The sequence below is a fragment of the Vicugna pacos genome, chromosome 13 (assembly GCF_048564905.1).
Source record: "Vicugna pacos chromosome 13, VicPac4, whole genome shotgun sequence".
Classification (NCBI taxonomy): Eukaryota; Metazoa; Chordata; class Mammalia; order Artiodactyla; family Camelidae; genus Vicugna; species Vicugna pacos.
This window is the reverse complement of record NC_132999.1, coordinates 36,772,144-36,795,311: the sequence shown is the minus strand read 5'-3', so window position 1 is coordinate 36,795,311 and position 23,168 is coordinate 36,772,144. Positions and strand designations below refer to the sequence as shown.

The window sequence follows — 23,168 nt, the reverse complement described above, 5'->3', positions numbered from 1 at the left end:
ATATGCATATAGTTAATACCACTGTTATTACCACTTAAAAATGATTAAGATGGTAAACCTATCTAAGGAGGAAACTATCAACAAAATAAAAAGACAACCAATGGGAGAAAATATTTGCAATCGATATGACCAATAAGGGGTTAATATTCAAAATGTATAAACAGCCTATACAACAATAACTTCAAAAAAACAAACAACCTGATTAAAAAATGGGCAGAAAACCTGAATAGACATTTTCCCAAAGAGGACATGCAGATGGGCCAACAGGCAAATGAAAAGATGCTCAACATTGCTAATCATCAGAGAAATGCAAATTGAAACCACATGGATATCACCTCACAACTGTCATCGTGGCTATCATCAAACACACACACACACACACACACACACACAAATAACAGGATGACGAGGATGTGGAGATAAGGGAACAAGAGTCTGTTTCAGAAATCTTGACATAATAGTGTATTTTACATTTGCATCACGTTGTACAAGTGATAAAGTTTAGATTACAGCTGGAGACAGGGCAGGGATCTTTGGAAGGCTTTAAAAAAAAGACTAAAATGACTGGATGTAGGGAATGAAGGAGTGGAAAAGCCAAACTGGAAGACTGGAAAAAGTGGGGAGCCACTGATAAAAGTGATGTTATCATAAGTTGTCTTGGGAAAAGATGAGGAAGAGGATAAGTTAGAAGTGTGTGTGTGTGTGTGTGTGTGACAGAGACAGACAGAGACACAGAGTCAGTTTACCCTTTAAATTATCCCAACTAAATAATCCCATCTCTTCTGTGCTGAATCCCCTGTCTCCTGGATCTTTCTGTTTGTGGTTTATTTTCTCATTATGGAGGATCTTATTCTCCAGTAGCTTCCTCAGAAGAGGTTCATGAAAGGTAAGTTTTTGAGACCTTGCTTGCCTAAAAATGGCTTTATTTTGCTCTCACACTTGACTGAAAGCTGGGTGGGGTACAGATTTCCAGATTGGGAATCACTTTCCCTGAGAATGTTAAAGGCATTGATCTATCATCATCTAGCTTCTCATGTGGCTAGACTCTTGAAAAGTCTGATTGATTCTGATTTCTGTTACTTCCTGTGTAATTTTTATTTGTTCATTTGTTTCTGGAAGCTTTTAGGACATATATCTTTCCTTCATCATTGGTGTCCTGAACCTTCATCATGGTAAGTGATAATATAGGTCTATCATTCATTGCACTAGGGACTCATTGGTTTCTTTCAATCAGGATACATAGTCTTCAATCCTGAGAAATTTTCTGTGTGTTAGATTGTCTGGTTTTTTAATTCATCTTTTCCCTCTCATTTTCCATCTCCCATTTTTTTTTACTTTAACTTTTTGAGACATTTTCCTGAACTTTATCCTCTGATTTTTCTGTTGAATTGGTTTATTTCTATTATAAAATTTTAGTTTCCAAGAGTTTTTCCTGTTTCCCTGACTTTCCTTTTGGTAGCCTCTTGCTTTTGTGTTGTGGTTTCAGGATCTTCTTTATTTTGCGTTTCTGAGGATATCAGTTGTAATTTTCTGCCACTTTCTACCACTTCCTAGATTGTCTCCGTTGTTTATTTTGGTCTCTGGCTTTCAAGTTGGGGGCTTTCCTCAGATAATAACAATAGCTACCATTTATTGGGTGTAAAGAACTGTTCCAAGTATTTTTACATGCTTTAACTAATATAATCCTTAGACCCAGTAAGGGAGTTACCATTCTTAGCTTCAATTTACCAATAAGGTACAAACTACTATGTATAAAATAAATAAGCTACAAAGATATATTGTACAGCATAGGAAACATAGCCAATGTTTTATAATAACTCTAAATGGAATAAAAGTTAAGAAAAGTGACTGGCTTATTTCTCTATCTAAGCATTCTAATGTATGAGGCTATGATAAAATTTTAAAAAGTCAATTTCCTGAGGGAAAAAAAAGACATGTAAAAAAATTTACTAGTAAGGAAACTGATACAGAAAGGTTAAGGCTCTCATCCAGGTCACAAAGCTCAGAAGTGAACCTGAATTTGATCAAACCTCCAGCTTTCCAGTTTACATGAAATATGAGAGATGGAGAAATAAATAATACCGCAAGAAAGCAATTGACCCAATTGAGAATGAGGGACATTGTACAAGACAAATTACCATGAATCAAAGGTATAAGGAAAACTTTTAAAGGAAGGGCAGAGAAATCATTATGGAATAAAGACACTTAGGAAATTTAGCCACAAAATGCAGTGTATGTACTTTGTTTGGATTCAGGTTTGAGCAAACCATTAGTAAAAAGACATATTTGACACCACTGAAAACATGTGAATATAGACTGGCTATCAAATTCTATAAAGGGATCATTGTCAATTTTGATAGGTGTAGTGTAGTAATGGCATGAAGTATGTATTTGTCTGTGTGCCTTAAAAATAAATGAGGGCCCCAAAGAGATTTTGTTTACATGGGTTATGTTTTTTGAAATTTGCCATATTAGGAATTAAAACTGAGATATTTAAATTATAACCTCATTTAAGAACAAAAATAATAAACACATTACATGTCAACATACCATGTTTTATGAAGAACAACTATTTTCTGAAACAAGAAAATAGTGAGAAGAATGTTTTCCATTTCTGTAAGTCCTTTAAGTGTCTGGCTTAACAGACGACAGCTATTAGCTCATACCAGTTACTGCATTCAATCGGGAAGTGCATGTACGATTGACCCTTGAACAACGTGGGTTTGAACTACCTGGGTCCGCTTCAACGTGGATATTTTTCAACAGTAAATACCCAGTCTGCGAGTCTCAGCTACCCTGAAATTGGGTGAGCTGAGGAGACACGGTGTGAGCCATCACCGGTGTCTGCTAGACTGAGAAACTAATGTTGAGTGAAAAAAGGAAAACACAGGGAGGGTATTACGTATGATGTGCTCCATCTTTATAAAGTTCAAAAATACATAAAAGGGTACAGTTATGGATCTTGTTAATATAAAATTGTGGCTATTCTGAAAGCAAGGTAGGAGGGAAAGCGTTTATCACATGTTGGGGGCAGTAAGCTAGTTTGTCAGAAAGCACACGTCAGGGTGCAGCTGGAGATAAAGGTGGTGAGTTACAGAAGGTGGCTAACTGGTGGTTCTTTGAAACCGATCTTCAGTTTTACTCTGATTTAGAAAGGAAAGAGAAGCAAGCTTTTCAGAAAGGGTGTGATAGGATCAAAATGTATCAAAGGCAATCACTTTGCACTTAGCTTGGGAGGGAAAGGGAGCTGAGGGGCAAAGGCTCTTTACCTCAGTGGCACTGGGAGGCTCCCTCACTCTTAGGAAGACTCTTTTTGCTCAGTTTCTTTATCAGGGGCAGGCAGGCGGGGTGTGGCTTGCTGGGGTATAGGGACACTGGAAGGGAGTCTGTGGGGCAGAGGAAGCCCCTGGCTGAGAGCTGAGGGCATCAAATAAAAGATGAACTTTCCCCAGGCCCACCTGCAGAGCCCTTCCTGATGCTCCTGCCTGATGCCTGCCTGATCTCCCTGAATGGGCGGAGGGATGGTCCCAGCTTGGAGACGCCAGCTCAGCCAGTGACGGACAAAGGGCCCCCAGCTCCAAAGGTGGTGAGTCCTCCTCCCTCTCTCCTTTCTCGATTCTTTCTAGTTCTTGGACTTTCTCAGGATCCTCAGGTTCGTTGGAGAAGCTATCCCCTTTCTCCATACTCACAAGAACATTTTAGAGGATGAAATGAGGCAATAGGAAATGAGGGTCATGAAAGGGGACAAGTGACTAGGAGGCTTGATCGGCTTTGTCTAAAGACTCTCCTTTGGTAGTACTGTCATCACTGTTAAGCAGCAGAGCCATCACTTTCTTAGCCCTCACTCTCAGCCGTGTCCTGAGCTCTGTGCTTTCAGACGGATCATCTGTAGATTCCCAGGATCCTCTTAAGCTGCTTGGAGTTATCAAGGGAACTTCTGTTGCATGTTTTTTATGATTTAGAAGTTTTTGAAATTAAACTATTTCAAACTTAAATGTAAGTGACTTCCTATGGGAAAAAATATTTCCAACATGTATAGTAGAAAAAAGATTATAACTATGTGAAGGATTTTATAACCATTTAAGAGACAAATGCCCAAATAGAAAAATGGACAAAGTATAAAGACAGGTAATGGACAAAGTCCAAATAAGAAACAAATAATCAAAGAAATACAAATTAGGGTTCACAGGTGCTGCCAGTCTCCTGAGGTTGAGCCAGTGCGGAGGGAAAAAAAAAAAAAAGAAATACAAATTAAAATGAAACAGCTTTAATTATTTTTAAAGAGATACGATTTGGTTACTCATTAAAATGACAAAAATTTTTTAAAATGACAGCAGTGATAGCAAGGTTGTGGAGAAACAAACAGTATGATACATTTTGGTAAATTGATATGACCTCTCTGGAGGGCAATTTGGCAGTGCAAATGAGAAGTCTCACCATTTTAAAGATGGGAAACTCAAGGCCTAAGAGTTTAAGTGACTTCCTTAAAGTTACAAAGTCACACAATTAGGGACCAAGCCAAGATTAGGACTAAGCCTTATAACTTGGCCCTCAATCTACTCACTGCCAATTGTAGCAAAGCTTTGAATAACAATGCATTGGGAAAAACACTAAATATCCTATAATATGGAATTATTTTTAAAATTCTTGCATATTCATCATGGAACGTTGAAATCATTAAAAGAATATTGGAATGGCATGGGAAAATGCACCAAGTTCTTGGTGAAAATGTTGGGTATCAAAATAATACATACAGTGTAGTCCTACTTTTTAAAAAAGTTGTATACATCCATAGAAAAAATATGTGAAGAACCATTTTCTCTTTGGGTGGAGGAATTACAGATGATTTAAAACATTTTTGTCTTTTTTTCTTGTAATTTCCAGATTTTCTATAATAAGTAGGATAGAAAAAGCAAAAATTTTATTCAGTAAAAACTGAAAGATAGCTGAAATGCCATGGGGCTATCCTGGAGGTGAGTTGGAGCTGGCTGATGGGTGGGTGCCTGTTGGGACAGGGAGCACCCGTCCCAGAGGGTAATGTGAGGGGCTCCCAGAGTCTGAGGGAGTTAGAGGCCAAAGACTAGGGGAGATAGTGAGAAGAGAGGGCTTTTAGTTCCTTCAAGTAGGATGGATACAAGAAAAAATTAAAATTCTAGATATAGCAATGAAAAAATACATGTAATGATTTTGGGGACCTGGTGTCCTACAGGTGACTTACAGCAAAAGTGGTACCTAGACAGCTGATGATGGAAAACTCTTAGTCACCATCTGTTTACCTTTTTATTTTTTCAGTCTTTTTCTTCTACCCTGTTTCCCCTCTGCCATCATTTACTTTCCTCTCCCGTTCTTTGGTTTCTTCTCCCCATCTGATCTGGAAACTTCCATCAAATACCGTGGTTCTCCCTCCCCATTGCTCCACCCACTGAAGGCTCTCTCAGAAATAGAATCTGACTAATCCTCCTCTTAACTCAATAGTTTTGTAATCTGAAGCATTAAGTTTCCAAATTAAGTGATTTCTAGCGGAGAACTGAAAGTTAGACACTCTTGAAATGTTGTTTTTCCTTTTCATGAAGCAGAATTATAGCACACTGGAGCTGGAAAGGAATTTGAAACTTCATCTAGTCAAAGTTCTTTAATTAAATAAATATTACTTTTGCTAAATTTAGTTTTGTGTTACACATTTTTCATCAATATATTACACTTTATTAATAAGCTGGGAAATAGAGATGAGAAAAATCGTCCATGTTTCCACCACTTAGTTCCTTTCTTACACACCTTAATGTAGTTAGTCATTGTAAGTATATTATTTTGTATTTTGCCTCTAACACATCATTATAGTTTTCACTTGAAACATAGTCTTGATGAATCATAATTTACTTAGTCACTTCCTTACTGATGTACCTGTCGATGGTCCAGTTTTTCACTATTATAAAAATACTACTGAGGTCATGTAAACTTTTATATTTCATATTTTTTCCTTAGAGTAGATTTCCAGAATATTTCTTACTGGATCAAAAGGCAAATATGTTTCCTTACCTCTTGTTACTTCCCAATTTAGAATGAACTCAGCAAATGTAAGTGAATTTCCCATTTTCAAGATGAAAACTCAGGGCCTAAGAGTTTAAGTGACTTGCTCAAAGTTACAAAGTCACACAGATAGTAAGGACCAAGCCAAGACTAAAACCAAGCCATCTGACTCCAGTCCTCAGTCCACTAGGGATATAAGCCTTTCTTTTACTGTTTGGTTTTATTTAGTCTTAGATTCTTTTTTTTTAACATTTTTTATTGATTTATAATCATTTTACAATGTTAGCCTTAGATTCTTGTGGATGTTATCACCAGCTTGCTCTCTGCTCTTTTCAGATGACATTATGATTAATGGAATTTCATCAGCTTTAATGAAAAAGCTAAGGTCTCATATCTCACTGGTCACACTCTACCCAATGACAGCAAAATACATGATACTTTTACCAAAATAGAGCATATGCTAGCACATAAAACAAGTCAATACATTTAAAAGGATCCAAGTTATACAAAGTATGTTTTCTGGCCACAACAGAATTAAGTTAGAAATAACAGAAAGTCATCTTGAAAAATTTCTAATATTTGGAAAGTAGATAACACATCTCTAAATAGCCTATAGGTCAAAGCAAAACTTAAAAGGGAAATTAAAAAGTATTTTGAATGTAATGAAAATGAAAACCACTATATATCAAAATTTGTTGGCTGTCATTAAAGCAATACCTAAGGAGAAACTTATGACTAAATGACTAATGACTATATTAGAAAAGATGGCTAATATAGTCATCTGTATTGTACTAAATGACAATATTAGGAAAGAAGATCTCAAATCAATAACCTGAGCAACAAGCAAAAGAGCACTTTAAACCCAAAGTAAGCAGAAGAAAGGAAGTGATAAAGATCTGAGCAGAAATTAATACAATAGAAAACAATCAATGAAACCAAACCTGGTTCTTTGAGATCAATAAAATTGATAAACCTCTAGTCAGACTAATCAAGAAAAAAAGAGACATAAATGACCAATATCAGGAATGAGAGAGGGTGATATCACTACAGTTTCCACATACAGTAAAAGAATAATAAGGAAATATTATGAACATAGTTATGCCAATTAATTAAACAAATTGAAAGACTCAAACTACCAACAATCATTCAAGAAGAAGAAATAGATAACCTGAATTACCCTGTATTTATTAAAGAAATTGAATGTTAGTTACAAACCTTCTCATGAAGAAAACTGAAGGCTCAGGTGCTTTCCTGGTAAGTTCCATCAAAAATTTGAGGAAGAAATAATACTAATGCTGCACAAACTCTTCTAGAAATTTAAAGAGGAGGAAACACTTCTTATTTCATTCTTTGTGACCAGCATTACCCAAATTACCAAAATTAGAAAAAGATACTACAAGAAAAGTACTGACCCATATCCTTCATGGACATAGAGGCAAAAATTCTTAAAATTTAATTTTGAAAATTTTTTTTGAGTTTTTTGTTTGTTTTTTGTTTTGAAAGGGAGGTAATTAGGTTTATTTATTTATTTTCGTAGAGGTAGTGGGGATTGAACCCAGGACCTTGGGCATGCTAAGCATGTGCTCTACCACTGAGCTATACCCTCCCCCCTAAAAATTCTTAAAATTTAAATAAATTTTATCTGAAGGTATATAAAATGGTATATACTATTTCATGATTGACTGTGGTTTACCCCCAGAATACAAAGTTGGTATAACATTGAAAAAAAATAATAATATGGTAAAAAAAATTTACTATATTAACAAACTAAAATTAAAAACCATCTGTATAAAATAAATAAGCTACAAGGATATATAGTACAACACAGGCAATATAGACAATATTTTATAATAACCATAAATGGAATATAACTTAAAAAAATTTTGAATCACTGTGTTTTACAAATGAAGCTTATATAATATTGTACATCAACTATATTTCAACAAAAAAGGGGAAAACTGTAGGATCATCTTAATAGATACAGACCTATCATTTGACAAAATGAACATCCATTCTTGATAAAAACTCTCAGTAAACTAGAAATAGAAGGAAATTTCCTCAACTTGATGAATGGCATCTATGAAAATGATGTGGCCATCATTAAACTCAACGGTGCAAGAAGGGCTGTTTTCCCTAGGATCAGGAGAGAACCAAGGCAATAAGACAAGATAAGGAAATAAAAGACATTCAGATTACAAAGGAAGAAGTAAGACTGTCTTTATTCATAGACAATACAATCTTCTATGTAGAAAATCCTATGCAATCTACAGAAATGCTACTAGAACTTGTAACTTAGCTTATCAAGGTCACAGATATAAGACAAAATAAACAAAAATCAACTGTATTTTTATATGAAAAATCAGAAATTAAAATTAATAAATTACTACCATTTATAATAACATCAAAATATTAAATACTTAGTAAATCTGACAGAAAACACGCAAGATCTCTATACACTGATAACTATAAAACACTGCTGAAAGAAATTGAAGACCTAAATAAGTGGAGAGAGAGAGAAGCCACGTTTATGAGCCACAGCACTCAATATTGTTAAGGTGTCAGTTGTCTCCAAATTGTATCATGTACGTTGAGCTTTAGGAAGTGAAATTATGTTTTACATTTATCAGGGGAACTTTCTTCATAAAGTTCCACCTTCCACCCTAGTTACCTAACTTCTCTTGTTCAGCTTCTGAGTAGCCGGTAACCTGTAGGAAAGTGGCAGGGATAGACGCAGAGGAAAAAAAAAGAAAGAAAGAAAAGAAACATAAAAAAAAAAAAATGCATCCTAACTGTAATCCTAACTTTACCATGTCCTAGTGTTATGTTGCCATTTGTAACACTGGGGGATTTGAGGCGTGTGTTATATGCATCATGATTTAAAAACGAAACCAAACAAAACAGCCTTAAACCAGTGTGCTGTTTGCCTTGAGAAAAACAGAATTGGAAATGTGTCCAAAGCTTGAGTCCCTCTTCAGTTTCCCAACCTCACTTTGACAGCCCCACCTCTCCCAAGCTTCATTTTGCCCTATCCTCAGACCTACAGGGTCCCACCCTGATGACCTCTATAAAAAACCTCCTCTTTGGAAATGATTTCAAATGTCAGAGAGAATTTAAAAGACAAGTTCTCTCTTCTTTGAGTGTTTGCATTTAAACTTTTCCCCGGGGGTGGCATGAAAGATTTGTTTCCAATTCAAGGAATTTCAGTCCGTAGCAAGTAGAAGGGGGAAAAGTTGTAGGAGGGAATCCTTTAGGGTCTCCCTGTGGTGAATGCACACAGTGGCCCACACTTCCCAGGGATGATCGTCCTCTTTCAGTTTAGTAGTAACAACAGCAGTGCACTTAACTGGGAGCTTGATCTGCCAGGCGTTTGTGGCAAGTGCTCTATGTACATCATCTCCTTGAACCCTCACATTCAGCTATGAAGCAGGTTCCCCCTTTATACATTAAGAACTGAAGGCTCAACGTTGTTGTATAACTTTTCCAGGGACACAGAACTAGTACCAGGTGGAGCTAAGACTTGAACTCCAGGCGCTGAGTTTGTAGGATTAGTGCCTTCATGATGCAATGCCTTGGTTTGTTGTTTCTCAAGCGTCAGACTTGAAAGACTGTCAGGGAAGAGCTCCAGGCTGTATTATGGATCCACGATTGGCTTGCAACAGATGCTTCCCAAGCCCGGCCTAGGACACTAAATGCAAAAAGAGGCCAGTACTCTGGTGTCTACCTGGCTAGTTTTGGGTATAAGTTCTCATTCTTTCAGACTCCTCCTGATGCCTTCTAGAGCACACTGTCTTGCCATCTGGTCCTCACTCATCTTATCTCCACCATCGTTCTCACTCATGGCATTTAGAGACTTAACCATGATGCCAACCTCTGTATTGAGCACTTAGCTCCTTCAGTCTTCACAATAATCCTGCCAGGAGGCACAGTTATTTTACCCATTTCAAAGATGGAGAAACTGAGTCTCAGAGAAATTGTCACAAGGTTACACGGAAGTAAGTAGCAGAGTTGGAATTCAACACCTGGTCTGTGTGTTTCCAGAGCCTACCCTTTGCAGCGTCCATCTCCGCCCCACCTCCTAGGTGGTACCCTTTCTCACATCAAACTTGGCAGTCCTTTCTGATGTCTCCCTGTGTCTGTCCTCCTGGTCCAGGTGAAGATGGCAAGTTCCTCTCGCTCCTGGCTCTCCAGATGCCTCATCACACTCGTCTTCCTCCAACTGCCTTTGCACGTGTTGGGTGAGAGTTTCAGAACCTCTTTCCCTGCCTGGGGCATCTGACAAAGGTGTTCTAAGAATAAAGAGGCCTGGCCAGAGGCCTTGCTTATTCTTGGGTTCTGTTCTTCCCCCAGTCCTTTCCAATGCCCTACCCAGGAGCTGTCCTTCCCCCAAATATTCCCTCCCACCGGCGTTGCCAAGCTTTCTTTCCCATCTCTTCCAAACCGCCTTGCCCTTTTTTTCGTTCGCACCGCACAGGGGATGCCGGCCAGTCCCACGTGGCCCCGCTAGGGGGCACAGCCGAGCTGCTCTGCCCTCTCCCGCTCTGGCCCGTTACCGTACCGTCCGGTGTGAGGTGGCTGCGGACCCCGGGGCTGGGGCTCTCCCAGCTTGTTCACGTATTCCGGGAAGGGAAGGACCTGGAGGAAGGCGTGATGCCGGAGTATAAGGGGAGGACGGCGTTGGTGAGAGACGCCCGAGAGGGAAGTGTCACTCTGAGGATCCACCATGTCCGGCTGGAGGATCGGGGGCGGTACCGATGTCAGGTCCAGATCGGAAACCTGAGTCGAGAGGGCGCCGTGACGCTGCAGGTTGCAGGTTAGTCATTATTCAAGGGGGACTGAGGTGGCCCCAGGATCTGAATCATGGGATGCAGTTGCTGCTAGATGTAGATTTGGAAAGGTACTAGGATGAAGCCAGAGACTGTCTCCTGTTGGAAGATCAGCGAAGGAGAGGGCAGGCATTCAAGTGCCTTTATGAGCTGCCCCTCCTTCCCCGCTCAGCACCGAAGGCTGTGAGAGCGAGAAGAGGCTGGGGCGGGGAGCGCCCTTGCCCAGGCCCTGCCCAGCGTCTCTCCTCTTCAGTTCTAGGCTCCGACCCTTACATCCACGTGCAAAGCTACGACGCTGGATGGATCCAGCTGGTGTGCAGGTCGGCGGGATGGTTCCCAAAGCCTTGGGTCCAGTGGAGAGACCCTCAGGGCAGGGTGTTTCCATCCCTGTTGGAGACCCATTCCCTGGACGAAGCTGGCCTCTTCCGAGCAGCGGTGTCCAACAGAGTCAGGGACAGCATTCTGGGGAATGTGTCCTGCACCATCCGCAATGGGGTCCTCGGCCAAGAGAAGACCACAGCCATGGTCATAGCAGGTAAACGCAGGCTGGAAGACAGGCTTGAAGCCCCTGGTGGTTTCAGAGAAAACTCCTATGTTGGTGGAAACTTCATTAAGCATTTTTGAATATTTAAAATTCCAGGAATAACACGTTTATTGTAGAAAAACTGAAAAAATACAGAACATTTTAAAGAAACCCCAAAAGTTTATAATCTCCTAAGTTGGGGAGAACCACTGCTCACATTTGGGGACATTTGTTTCAAGAGCTTTTTGTGTGTGTGTATCTGTGAGAGTCCATGTGTTTCTATATATGCATTCTTCCACCCAGGTTTATTTTTTGACCCATCCACTTACAATGCCATGAGCATTGTTCACCCACGTCCTTAAGTAGTTCTTTGCAGTGTGATTTTTGAAGGCTGCATAGTATTTCATTGTGTGGTTATAGCATAATACAATTAATCAAAGTCCTATTTCTGGACATCTGGATGGTTTTCAGTTTCTCCTCACATTATAATTAATGGTGCAATGAATATCTTGGCACATATTTTGGGAATTGATTCTGATTTTTTTCTTAAAGTGTTTTTCTGGAGGTAGAATTAGTGGGTCAAAGTGGGTGTGACTCTTTTAGACCCTTGGAACAGGGAGCCCTGTGGCAGAGCAGAACGGTTTTAAAGTCAAGACAGACAGACAGTGGTCTGGGGTCCTGGGTGGGGTGGGGTCATGGACCTCTGCCAGTCCCTTTTTTCTTTTCTCCCCCTGTCCTCCTCCCTTCCCTTGCTTTTGCCACTGCCTCTCACTAAGTGCTAAGCACTTTACATGCCTGATCTCGTCAAATCTCCCGACCACCCAACGGGACAGGGTTCCTCACCACCCCCATGTTGCAGATGGCAAGCCAGGCTCCGAGAGCCTCCATCTTTTGCTGAGGGTCACGTGGTGCTGAGCAAGTGCTCACATCCAGCTTAAGCTCTTTGCCACTTATCACAGAGCCTCTGCTGCTGCTTTTTTCTCCTCTATTTCTTCTTTCCCCTCTCCTTTCTCTGCCACCTAGACTTTTAGCTTGCTGCTGGAGCACCACAGAGATGATTTTGTCCCTGCCAACAGGGCTCAGGGCAAAGAGGTTGCTGACTGCCGTTCTACCTCAGAGTGAGGATTTGAAGGGGAAGTGGCTGGGTGCTCATGAGAAGGCCTTAGGGGATTCCCAAGGAAGCCCCTCCAAATCTCCAGTCTCTGGGAAATTTTTCCATAAAGGACAGGATGAGATTGTGGTTGAGAAGCCAAGTTTGACTCCGTGTCTTCGGGCAGGACCACTGAAAGCAAACCTGAGAGAGAAGCATCTCACCTTCAAGTCATCCCTCATCATCTGGGGTTTGAATTACAGGAGAAGCAAAGAGCCTCACTGACTTGGCTGGAGGCCTCTTTGTAGAGGTGATGGAAGCAGTTAGGAGGCACCTGCATGACCTGCCATGTGAGATGGGCCCCCGGGAATGGGAGAAGCTCTCAGAGGGTGGTCATGGGTGGTTTCTGTTTCAGCCCCATCTCCAGCAAGGTTCTCCTCGTCAGAAGTGGCTCTTGCTGTGATCCTGCCTGTCCTGGGGCTTCTCATCATTGTGGGCGTTAACTTCATCTGGAAGCAAAGAAAATCAAAAGGTAACTAAGTAGTAAGGCGGCCCAGGCTGGCAGGAAGTGGGACTGTGGCCTCTCTAGGAAAAGGCCAGGAGGAAGCAGACATAGATGGGACAGTTATCTGTAGGTTGGCTGGGAGATTGGTAGAGCCATGCTCTGGGGACCCACATTGCAGAGGGGATCAAAGAACGTGAAACTGTGAAATCTCATCTTTTGAGAAATTAGAAAATAACACATCATGCCAGCCTTCTAATTAATTAGGAAACCCAATTCTATCCATTGGATAAAACACTCATAAATATGGTCCCATTTCACAGAATCTCATTGTTGCAAAGGTCACAAACCCACAGTGACAAGGAGCAAAGTCCTAGTCAGGTGGCTTGCTGTCCCTGGACAGTTCTGCCTGTTAGAGAAGGCCCTCCCTCAAACTGAGCTGACAGCTCTTTCTTTCTCTCTCCCTACCAGAGGAACTTCTCTATGAACAGGTGATGGAGGTAGGTAAGTGTCCCAGGCTGGGTGGGGATGTTTCTCTGTTTTGTTCATTTGTGTGTCCCCAGAGCCCATGAATCTAAATTCTGTACCCGAAAATCCCAGTATCTGCTGTCCTTGGTGGTGATGGTGGTTGTGGTGGTGGGGTCAAAACCCACTGTTTCCAGTTTCTGCTGACTCTTGTACTAGCTTGCCTTCCAATATGCGTGGTGATTTTGCCTGTGAGCTCATGGTTTGATCTTATGCTGGAGGAGCTGTGCAGACCTAATGTGGGAGATGCTTTATTCATTCAACAAATCATTGATAGCTGTCTACTAAGTGGTGCAGACTATACCAGATGCTGGGAATACAGTGGTGGATGAAAGACAACACAGTCTTGGGACTTTCAGTCTAGCCAGGCATGTATACATGAATTCAATAACTACACAAATAAATGTGTACAAATGCTACACATGGATGTTCTGAAGGCTGGGAAGACAGTGACCAGGTGGAACCAACCAGCCAGACCTCAGGGATGGAAGGGGAGTCCCTGGAGGAAGTGCTGTTTGATCTGGAGGACGGACACGCATGGGAGGAGAGGGAATAGAAAATCATCTGCAGCAGAAAGAAGAGCTTGAGAAAGAAACACGGTGCAGAAGTGAGGGAAAGGTGGCAGAAGGTAATGCTGCAGAGTTAGGCAGGGCCAGTATGTGAGGTTGGTAGACCATGTGAAGGGTTTTCGTCTTTCTCTGCCAGGCAGTGGTGAAGCTGTGAAGGGGCTCTCCCGACCAGAATCGTGTTTCGAGAAGCTCTCTCAGGCTGCTGTGTTGAAGGAGACCAGAGGGAGCAAGACAGAATGTGGGGGCCATGGGGGCTGCTATCTTGGCATCCAGATGAGAGATGATGAGGGCTGGATCAGTGGGTGGAGGTGGAGATAGAAGTGGACAGGCTCAAGAGCCTGTCAACTCAATAGGAGGCAGGGACCCTCAAGGTAATGGCTCAGAATTTCATTTTCTTTTACTTTTCTTCCTCTAGAAAATCTTCTCTCAGCCCATGCAAAAGAAAAAGGTAATTATATGTCTAGAATAAGGGGCAGTGAACAAATAATGTATTTTTCTCCTTCTACATAAATGCTGAGAGTCTTATTATACATACATTATATGTGTGTGTATGTATACACACACGCACCCCATATATATATCCTCTGTCAATATTATTGGAATTTACTTTCCAGTATCAAGGGGGTCACAGGGTTGGTAGCAGTGGGTGACGGGATGCCCTGGTCAAAATTTTTAGGTCTGGATTATCATGAGCTCCCTTCATTGGCCTTTCTCCCAATCACCTAGAAAGAATATCTATATACTACTTAAAATATATCAAAATAGTCCTATGGGATGGACGAAAATCTCAGGGGTCCATGCAACCTTTGCACTGAGAGAGGCGGTGTGATGCAGTGGGAGGGTCACAGGCTCTGAAGTCAGCAACACCTGGCTCAGATCTGCCATTTACTTCACTCTCTGAGCTTTGGTTTCCTCATCTGTAAAATGGGGCTTCTAAGTCCCCTCACCTGATTATTTTCAGGATGAAAACAGACGACTTAAAAAAACCCCAAAAAGTCTCCTGTTACAGTGCCTAGACCCTTTCCCTTATTGCCATTTTGTCTTCATTAATTGAATGTTTGCTCTGGGCCACTGAGGGTAAAAGATACGTCGAGTCCCAGAGAACAGGCAGGGCTCTGCCCTTTGAAAGTCTAGTTGTGAAGGCATGTCACTGGCTCAGAAACGGTTCCACATGCAGTGATTTCGGCACTTCTTCCCTCCCCCCTTCACACCTCCTCCAAGCTGGTAAAAATGTGCACACCTCAGGGACACAGTCCGTTCTGTCCTAGAAGGGAAGGAACAGTGTGGTGTAGGGGTGAAGGCCTCCGACTAGGAGTCAGACAGATTTGGGTTTGAATGCTGCCCCCTTGGCTACTCACTAGCTGGATGATCTGGACAAATTGAATGTCCTGCTGAGCCTCAGACCACCACTCTGTAGAATGGGAATAATAATTATATGCACCTCACATGGTTGAGAGGATTCGGGGCCTAAGTCATAAGAACAGGACACAAGATGTGGAAGCTGTTGGTAGGGGGAATGGTAAAAATAAACCAGAGACTTCCTAGGGGCCATATCATATTCAAGTTCACTGCCCCGAAGCCTAACACCTAACCCATGCCCAGCCCTTAGCACGGGGCCTGGCAGTGAACTCAAGTGTCTAATTTCAGCTCTGTGGCAGGGCCAGTGCTAAGGGGAAGTGTGGGTGGATGACCCTTCCAGAGAAACTGCAGTTACTCCACCAAAGCACAGAAGCGTATACCCAGGTGCCCAAACCTCCTGGGGTCTCCAGGTTTGTGTTTCTCTGCGGCTCTTTGCGGGGGTGGGGGGGTCACTGTAGAGGTAATGGAGCATGTCAGTAAGTCAGTGGTAGGCTTTCAGCTCGTTTTACACCACAGATGTTACAAACAGTCATAAACGGGCAGCAAGGCATACACTCACGGACACCCAGTTACAAATAGAAACACCCAGATGGACAGCGGAAATGAAACCAGACAGACAAAAGGAAGGGAAGAGGAACCCCAAGTTCCGGGTAGTCCAGGCCATCTGCAAAGTGGCATGAGCACCACTGTACTCCCCGGCCTGCCCTTTGGAAGATGTGATGAGGGGCTGACAGCATCATCACCATCCCTTCTGCTGTGAGGGGGCGGACTGATGGTCCTTCCTGGGCTCCGGAGATAAAGCGGCAGGACCGGCTCACTTGTGTCTCTCTCTCTGTTTTTCAGGAAGGCTCCGAAAAGCCCTCAGTAAGTTCTGCTCCTCGTCCATTGTGCAGACCTTCTTCTGCTGATGACTTTGCTTTAGGATGAGAGTCTCAGATTCACCTCCTGGGGCAGAAGAGAGGGGTCAGGGGTACTTCGAGCCATGAGGGTTGGGGATTTCTTGGCTCTCTAAGGCCTCTTTTTTTTTCTCGAGTAGTCCCCCATCCTCTTTCCTGTGCAATTGTTACCTAGTCTCTAAATGGGAAACGTTTTAGCAAGAAGAGAGGTACCTCCCATAGGTGAAGCCATCTGGAAGACCCTTCTGTCACTCAGGCATGACGTTCCCCTAGGTGGGACCCAAGGTAGATGGATCTCCATTACACTGAATTAAACTGAATATGTGGAGTGCTGCCTCTCCACCCTGTCATGCATGAGAACCTCCTTATAACAACAGCAACAAATCCTCAGACATGTGGCATGTCTGCTTTATTTCACATTGAGAAATAAACATAAGAAAATCTCATGGAAATTCAATGATTGTTTTAAATGAACTTATACTTTATTCTTCTCCCACGACATCTTTACAAGTTTATGTCGCCATCACTCACGTGTGTGACATGTGTTGTTTGTTCAGTCTGCCGGTCAGGTTTGGTTCCCGCAGGAACTTGCTGACCCTCTGCAGTATCTCTGGGGGCCCCTGTTCTGCGGCGGTGAGCCACTGCTGTTGCAAAGCCACTGTCATGGGGGAAGTTCAGGGTATCACCTTGAGGATCTGATCTGGGAATGTGGTTGGGATGGAACTGTAGCATCAAAGGAATTAGACGCCCTTGTTTTGATTTGTCCGACTGTTTTTATTCTGTAGAGAAACTCCGGAGTGATCTGAGTAAGTTCCCCTGTTCTTGTGACTTCCACACCAGCTTATCTCCTGTTGATTCGACTTCCAGTGATAGCTCATTCCCCTTGTTTCTTCTTTTGTAGAGTTGAAAAGAGCAGCAGCAAACTCAGGTGAGATGCACTTTCCCTGCTCCCCGCCCTGCATCCTCACCAGCAAGTCTCCATTTCCCGTCGCTTTAACAACCCCTTTTTCTGTCTTTCAGGCTGGAGAAGGGCTCGGCTGCACTTTGGTAAGTTACACCAGTCAAACTGATCCACATTTTAGAGCCCATTTCTCTGTTCTTTTGGAATGCAGACTGTAATTTAAAGAATTTTTAATCAAATTTGTTTACCTGCTCATCAAATTTTTAAAAAACTTTGTGCTTTTGAGAAGGTCACTCTTAGATTCAGAAAGCCACCCCTCTTTTAGAACACATAAATATTCCATTTGATCTTCTTGTCGGTTTTCTATGAATTTTGAGATTCTTTTCTTAAGTTCATTGGTTATTCGTATTTTATCTTTGTGGCTTGTCTGCTCCTGTCCTACTCTGGCCACTTCTTTGATTTGTGAAGATTTTTTTTTTTCTGTATTCACTCTTTGTCATGTTTTTCACAAAATATTTTTCTGAGTTTTTCATTTGCATTTTAATTTTCTTATCCTTTTTTTGATGCATGAGTGTTCTATTTTCCGGTAGTCAAATCTATCCATTTTTTCCTATGTAGTCTCCTCTGTGCTTTCAGGGTGGGAAGTCCTTCCTTTCCCACTACTGGATAAATAGCTGGTGCCCCTGTCCCTTTCTACACGTCTGCCGCATCCTTCTTTCTCTGAAGATCAGTTTCTTGGAGCGGAGGGATGCTGATTGAGATTCGCAGAGAGGGGAGTGAGTTGGGCAGATGCCTCAACAAAGTAGACTATGAAAAGTTTTCACAGTTTTATTTGAAAAGATTAGCACATCTGTTTTCAATTTATTCCTAAATAGTTTGCATTTTTTGCTGCTGTTTGAATGAGACCTGTTATTTTCACTGCTTTCTGTCCTTCTCTGCTTTCCGGACTGCTCATCCGCCTTCTGTTCACGGGGCTTTCCTTCAGGCAGGGGCAACAGAATCAATGAGTCGGCATCTGTGGCATTCTGGGAACTCAAAAACAGTTCTCACACTCATAATCTGGCTCATTCCCACAACTTCGACTCAGTTTGCATTTCTTGGATTTAACTCTCCAAGAAGAGCCTCTTATCTCTACTTGGGGAAGGAGGGAGACTCATGGTGACCCTCATATATCCACAATTTTAAGGAATAATCCTTCTCTCTATATTAACATTTTAAAACGAGGATTATAAGCAATAATTTTAGCTAAGAAAATGAGCATCACACTCAGAACGTGACTGAGGCACCCTCTCATCCATTGGCTCATTAGATCTGCACGACAGCTCTACAACATAGGTGCTGCTATTATTCCCACTTTATAGGTAGAGAAAGTAAAGTCTGTTTGGGGGAGGGTATAGCTCAGTGGTAGAGCACATGCTTAGCATGCACAAGGTCCTGGGTTCAATCCCCAGTACTTCCATTAAATAAATAAATAAATAAATTTAAAAAACATAATTACCCCCCCAAAAAAAAAATTAAAAAAAAAAAAAAAGAAACTAAAGTTTGAGGATGGATAACAAGTCCAAGTTCACATAACTAGCATGCGGCAGAGCTGGACTCAAGCATCCTATCTGGCTTCTGGTCTAACATCAAAGTCTGTTTATGAGCATACATTCGGTTCCTTTGGGCCATCAAAGACAAAGGCAGTATTTTCTAAGGATCAAGGCAGCTTCACAGACAGCTGAGAAACTTTTCTCTCTTTTACATAATACACTACCAGGAGATCTAGGAGACTGGAAGACAGTTTTCTTTGGTTCCAGGACACATGGAGGATAGGGCACCATGAACTAAAATGGGCCAATGACAGTGGTTGCAGACCTAGAGATTTTTATTCCCTCCAAAACTACCCAAAGATCCCTTGAGACTGAGACTTCCCAAACCTCATCTCTCTGTGGCCCTCTGCAGTGGCGGTGACCCTGGACCCAGACACAGCGCATCCCAAACTCATCCTCTCTGAGGACCGGAGATGTGTGAAGCTTGGAGACACAAGGAAGCCCTTGCCGGACAACCCCCAGAGATTTGACTTCATCGTTAGTGTCCTGGGCTCTGAGTACTTCACGGCCGGCTGTCACTACTGGGAGGTGTATGTGACAGACAAGACCAAGTGGGCCCTCGGGGTGTGTAGTGAGTCTGTGAGCAGGAAGGGGAAGGTCACCGCCTCACCCGCCAACGGACACTGGCTCGTGCGACAGAATTGTGGGAATGAGTACGAGGCCCTCACATCCCCGCAGACCTCCTTCCGCCTGAAAGAGCCCCCGCAGTGCGTGGGGATTTTCCTGGACTATGAAGCAGGAGTCATTTCCTTCTACAACGTGACGGACCAATCCCACATGTTTACTTTCACCCACAGTTTCTCTGGTCCCCTTCGCCCTTTCTTTGAACCTTGCCTTCATGATGGAGGGAAAAACACAGCACCTCTAATCATCTGTTCTGAACTCCAGAAACTGGAGGGATCAACTGTGCCCAAGCCAGAAGACAAAGGCCATGCTAATAGAGATGTTGCCCTGAAGGTGGACCCTTCCCTGCTCCCTGCTCAGACACCGGAGCTCTTCCCACTCAGAGACAGGATCCTGTCCTGGCCCTCTGACCTTGGCCCAGCCCTTCAAGGACTTAGGGTTCCTTCTTTTTAGGGACGGACCTCATTACCAGCCCAGTGCCCTGGATTTCAGTCTCCTGGCCCAGCACCTGCTTCTGGAACATCTCTCTTTTCCTCCAGTCCAGACTCTTTTGTGATTCCTTTTGTACCACCTTCCTCCCACGGCTCAGTTATAAACTCTGTTCTCCTTCTGGGGACTTGCAACTCCCATTACCCTAAAAGAATTCTTGAGAACCAAATGAACAGTCAGACTAGGTTTAGGTGGTGATGCTGAATGTGTGTCACCGAGATGCAAGGGCTCTCTACTTGAGGGGCTGGTTAGCAGAACTTCATCCTGCCTCATCCTGCTCTCAGGCTATTAGTCATGAGTTATGGTGCCCAGTCCTGACTTCTTACTTATCCCGTGAAGAATTGCTTTTCTCCTTTTCTCAGGGCAGGCCTCTAGTCCCCAAAGCCAGCTTTTTAAAAGTAAACATGTTTTGGGTCACACACTCTTCCTTCTTTCTTCTGGAATATGGGGAAGGGAGGCCAGAGGGATTAAAAACAAAACAAAAAAATGCAATCACTCTTTTCTATTTCCTTGATGCTGTTTACAGCACAGTTGGTGACATTCAGAGCTAATGTACATGTTTTCAAAGCTAATTACCTATTTATGATAACCAGTTACGGGGACTTCAAACATGGTAGCCGTAATCCTGAAAAACCTCAGGAGAGCAATCAGGAAACTGGGAAGCCCACCTTCAAACAGAGCAGCCCAGCTGTTTGTGGCCTTGAAAAGGCAGCTATGGGCAAGGCAATCTGTTACACTGGCCCTTTTGAATCCGCTCTGGGATTCAGGGAGGCCCAGCTAGAAAAAGTGGCAGTTTTAGCCTCCAAAGTTAGAAGCCTTTTTTCCGTAAGACCATGATATCGGAGGACTTGACTATTTGGGTAGCAAACAGCCTCTTAGGTCAGAAAGTATTGATTTCAAATAGGAAGTTGGTAGACCAAGTGTGAGGATAAAATAATGAACCTGACTTTGGGGTGTGGCTTGCAAAGAACCCTAGTCACTCTCAAGTCACACTACGTATGTGATCTGCCCTCTTTGTTGAGATATTGGCTATCAACTTGCAGATGGGTACACAGTTCTACCCAGCAGAAACTGGATCATTCTGTCTGTCAGAAGTTCCCTCTGTTAGTGCCTATTTTAGTGTTCTCCAGAGAAACAGACTACATATAAATACATATGGCAGGGAGAACATATATATATTTATTTATTATAAGGAATTGGCTCACATGATTATAGAAGCTGGCAAGGCCCAAGATCTGCAGGGTTAGTCAGCAAGTTGGAGGCCCAGGTGAGCCAGTGGTTTAGTTCCCATCCAAGCCTGAAGGCCTAACACCTAGGAGATCGCATGGTATGACTCCAATTTGAAGGCTGAGACCCAAGAAAAACCAGTATTTCAGTTTTGAGTCTGAAGGTAGGAAAAAGGTTGATGGCTCAGACCTGAAGGCTGTCAGGCAGGAAGAATTCTCTTACTCAGTGGGTGGTCAGCTTTGTGGTTCTACTCAGGCCTTCAACTGATGGGATCAGGCCCACCCACAGTAGGGAGAGCAATCTACTTTACTCAGTCAACCAATTCAAATATTAATCTCACCTAGAGATCATCATATTGAGTGAAGTAGAAAGATAAATATCATATGATATCAGTTATATGTGGAGTCTAAAAATACATATATAAATTCTATTTACAAACCCCAAACAGACTCATGGACATAGAAAACAAAGGGGAAAGGGCAGGGAAGGATAAATTAGGGGTTAGGGATTAACAGACACACATTACTATATATAAAATAGATAAACAACAAGGACCTACTGTATAGCACAGGGAACTATATTCAATTTCTTGTAATAACATATAATAGAAAATCATCTAAAAAAAATATGTGTGTATATGTATCATTGAGTCACTTTGCCCTATACCTGAAACTAACATTGTAAATCAATTGAACTTCAATAAAAAATTAAAAATAAAATGTTAATCTCACCCAAAAACCCTTACAGAAATACTCAGAATCATGTTTGACCAAATATCTGGGCACTTTGTAGCCCAGTCAAGTTGACACATAAAATGAGATATCACAGCACTTGAGTGGAATTTTTTGTTTGCTTTTGTATGGTACTTAAATAAAAATTTGATATTTGTTGCTTGGCATGCTGTTATTTTCATCGTGAATGAGAAGTTGTGGGGAAAAGGCTTTGGGCTGGTAAGAGAGAAGCAAATTATGGGATTCATTTTGAACAATCTTGATTCCACCCAAACAAGCTTTAATGATAGTTAAAAATAAAGCCACAGTTTTATGTCTGAGTCTGCCTTCTCCGTATTTCATTTATAACAGTTTATAAAGTAATAGCATATACAGGGTATTTATATTTCACTCATCCATACTGAGTTTCAAACGTACTTTCATGACTATTCCTAACTTAAAACTAACTAACATTGTTCACACTGGCTGCACCCAAAGACTTACCAGCAGGAAAGAGAACTGACATTTGTGGCTGCAGAAGCTTTACATATGTTAACTCATTAAATCCTTGCAGTAGTTCTGCCAGGGATTTTATAGGAAAAGGAAAAGGAAATCATGCTTTAAATGGCTAGGTGGTGGACCTGGGATTATAAATCTGATGTATCTAGCTCTGAAGACAATAATGTTTTTCTTTGCACTGAAATATCTTGAAGATATGAGAGAGCTGTAGAATTTTAGCCTTACAAATTCAATTAGACTTTTTTTGTTCTGTTTTGTTTTGAAGTTAAACCTGAAAACAAAAAATCCTAGTCCTGGATATACCTTAGTGGTCGTCTTGTGTCTGGACTGATGAACGACAGTCAGGTTTAAATACTGTAGCATCCAGAAAAATCCCTGCGCAAGGGGCTTTGCGAAAGCACAAGTGGTTTCTTGGACAAATGTTTAGCTTCTCTTAAAAGGGGATTGGGTTAGCTAATCTTTAAACTCCCTTCCAATTCCATTATCTTTTGACTTTAAATTATAAACCTCCAGTGTGGCGCGGGACTCTACGCTTTATGGGATGTCCACAGGACCATCAAGGGTCACCAACTCAAAGTAGAGAAGAAACTCTCAGTTCATGACCCCTAGGAGGTCATGTAGGGTAGCTCTACATACTCTACAACTTCCCAGACCAGTGGCCCTGCACGTTGGGCTTTTAACGCCAGAGCGTGGAAGGAAATCCGACTACCTTAGAAGGACCCCAGTCTCCAGTACACAATTCTAAACTTCTCAAATTTCTTCTCCGCGGCTACTCTCTTCGGTAGGACTACA

General features: G+C 42.1%; 1 protein-coding gene and 1 long non-coding RNA gene across 5 annotated transcripts in view; one reads left to right on the top strand and one right to left on the bottom strand.

Moving 5' to 3' along the window:
• Positions 1-22,022, top strand: part of ERMAP (erythroblast membrane associated protein (Scianna blood group)) — a 23,826-nt gene extending 1,804 nt beyond the window's left edge. Inside the window, exons 2-14 of one of the 4 annotated variants that reach the window (XM_072974629.1) lie at positions 1,120-1,172; positions 3,453-3,586; positions 10,178-10,262; positions 10,499-10,837; positions 11,104-11,385; positions 12,879-12,995; positions 13,437-13,469; positions 14,475-14,507; positions 16,262-16,282; positions 17,100-17,120; positions 17,216-17,242; positions 17,335-17,361; positions 19,160-22,022. In XM_072974629.1, coding sequence (XP_072830730.1) covers positions 3,476-3,586; positions 10,178-10,262; positions 10,499-10,837; positions 11,104-11,385; positions 12,879-12,995; positions 13,437-13,469; positions 14,475-14,507; positions 16,262-16,282; positions 17,100-17,120; positions 17,216-17,242; positions 17,335-17,361; positions 19,160-19,884 — 1,821 coding nt within the window. In that variant the 5' untranslated portion in view covers positions 1,120-1,172; positions 3,453-3,475 and the 3' untranslated portion in view covers positions 19,885-22,022. Of the gene's footprint in view, positions 1-1,119; positions 1,173-3,452; positions 3,587-10,172; positions 10,263-10,498; positions 10,838-11,103; positions 11,386-12,878; positions 12,996-13,436; positions 13,470-14,474; positions 14,508-16,261; positions 16,283-17,099; positions 17,121-17,215; positions 17,243-17,334; positions 17,362-19,159 lie in introns of those variants that run through there. The other 3 variants (XM_072974631.1, XM_072974630.1, XM_015249205.3) reach the window with 3 other exon arrangements.
• Positions 15,907-23,168, bottom strand: LOC140700687 (uncharacterized). Its single transcript, XR_012079213.1, has 2 exons — positions 23,086-23,168; positions 15,907-16,363 (listed from the first exon to the last, which is right to left on the bottom strand). It is a non-coding gene; the product is annotated as an uncharacterized lncRNA (long non-coding RNA).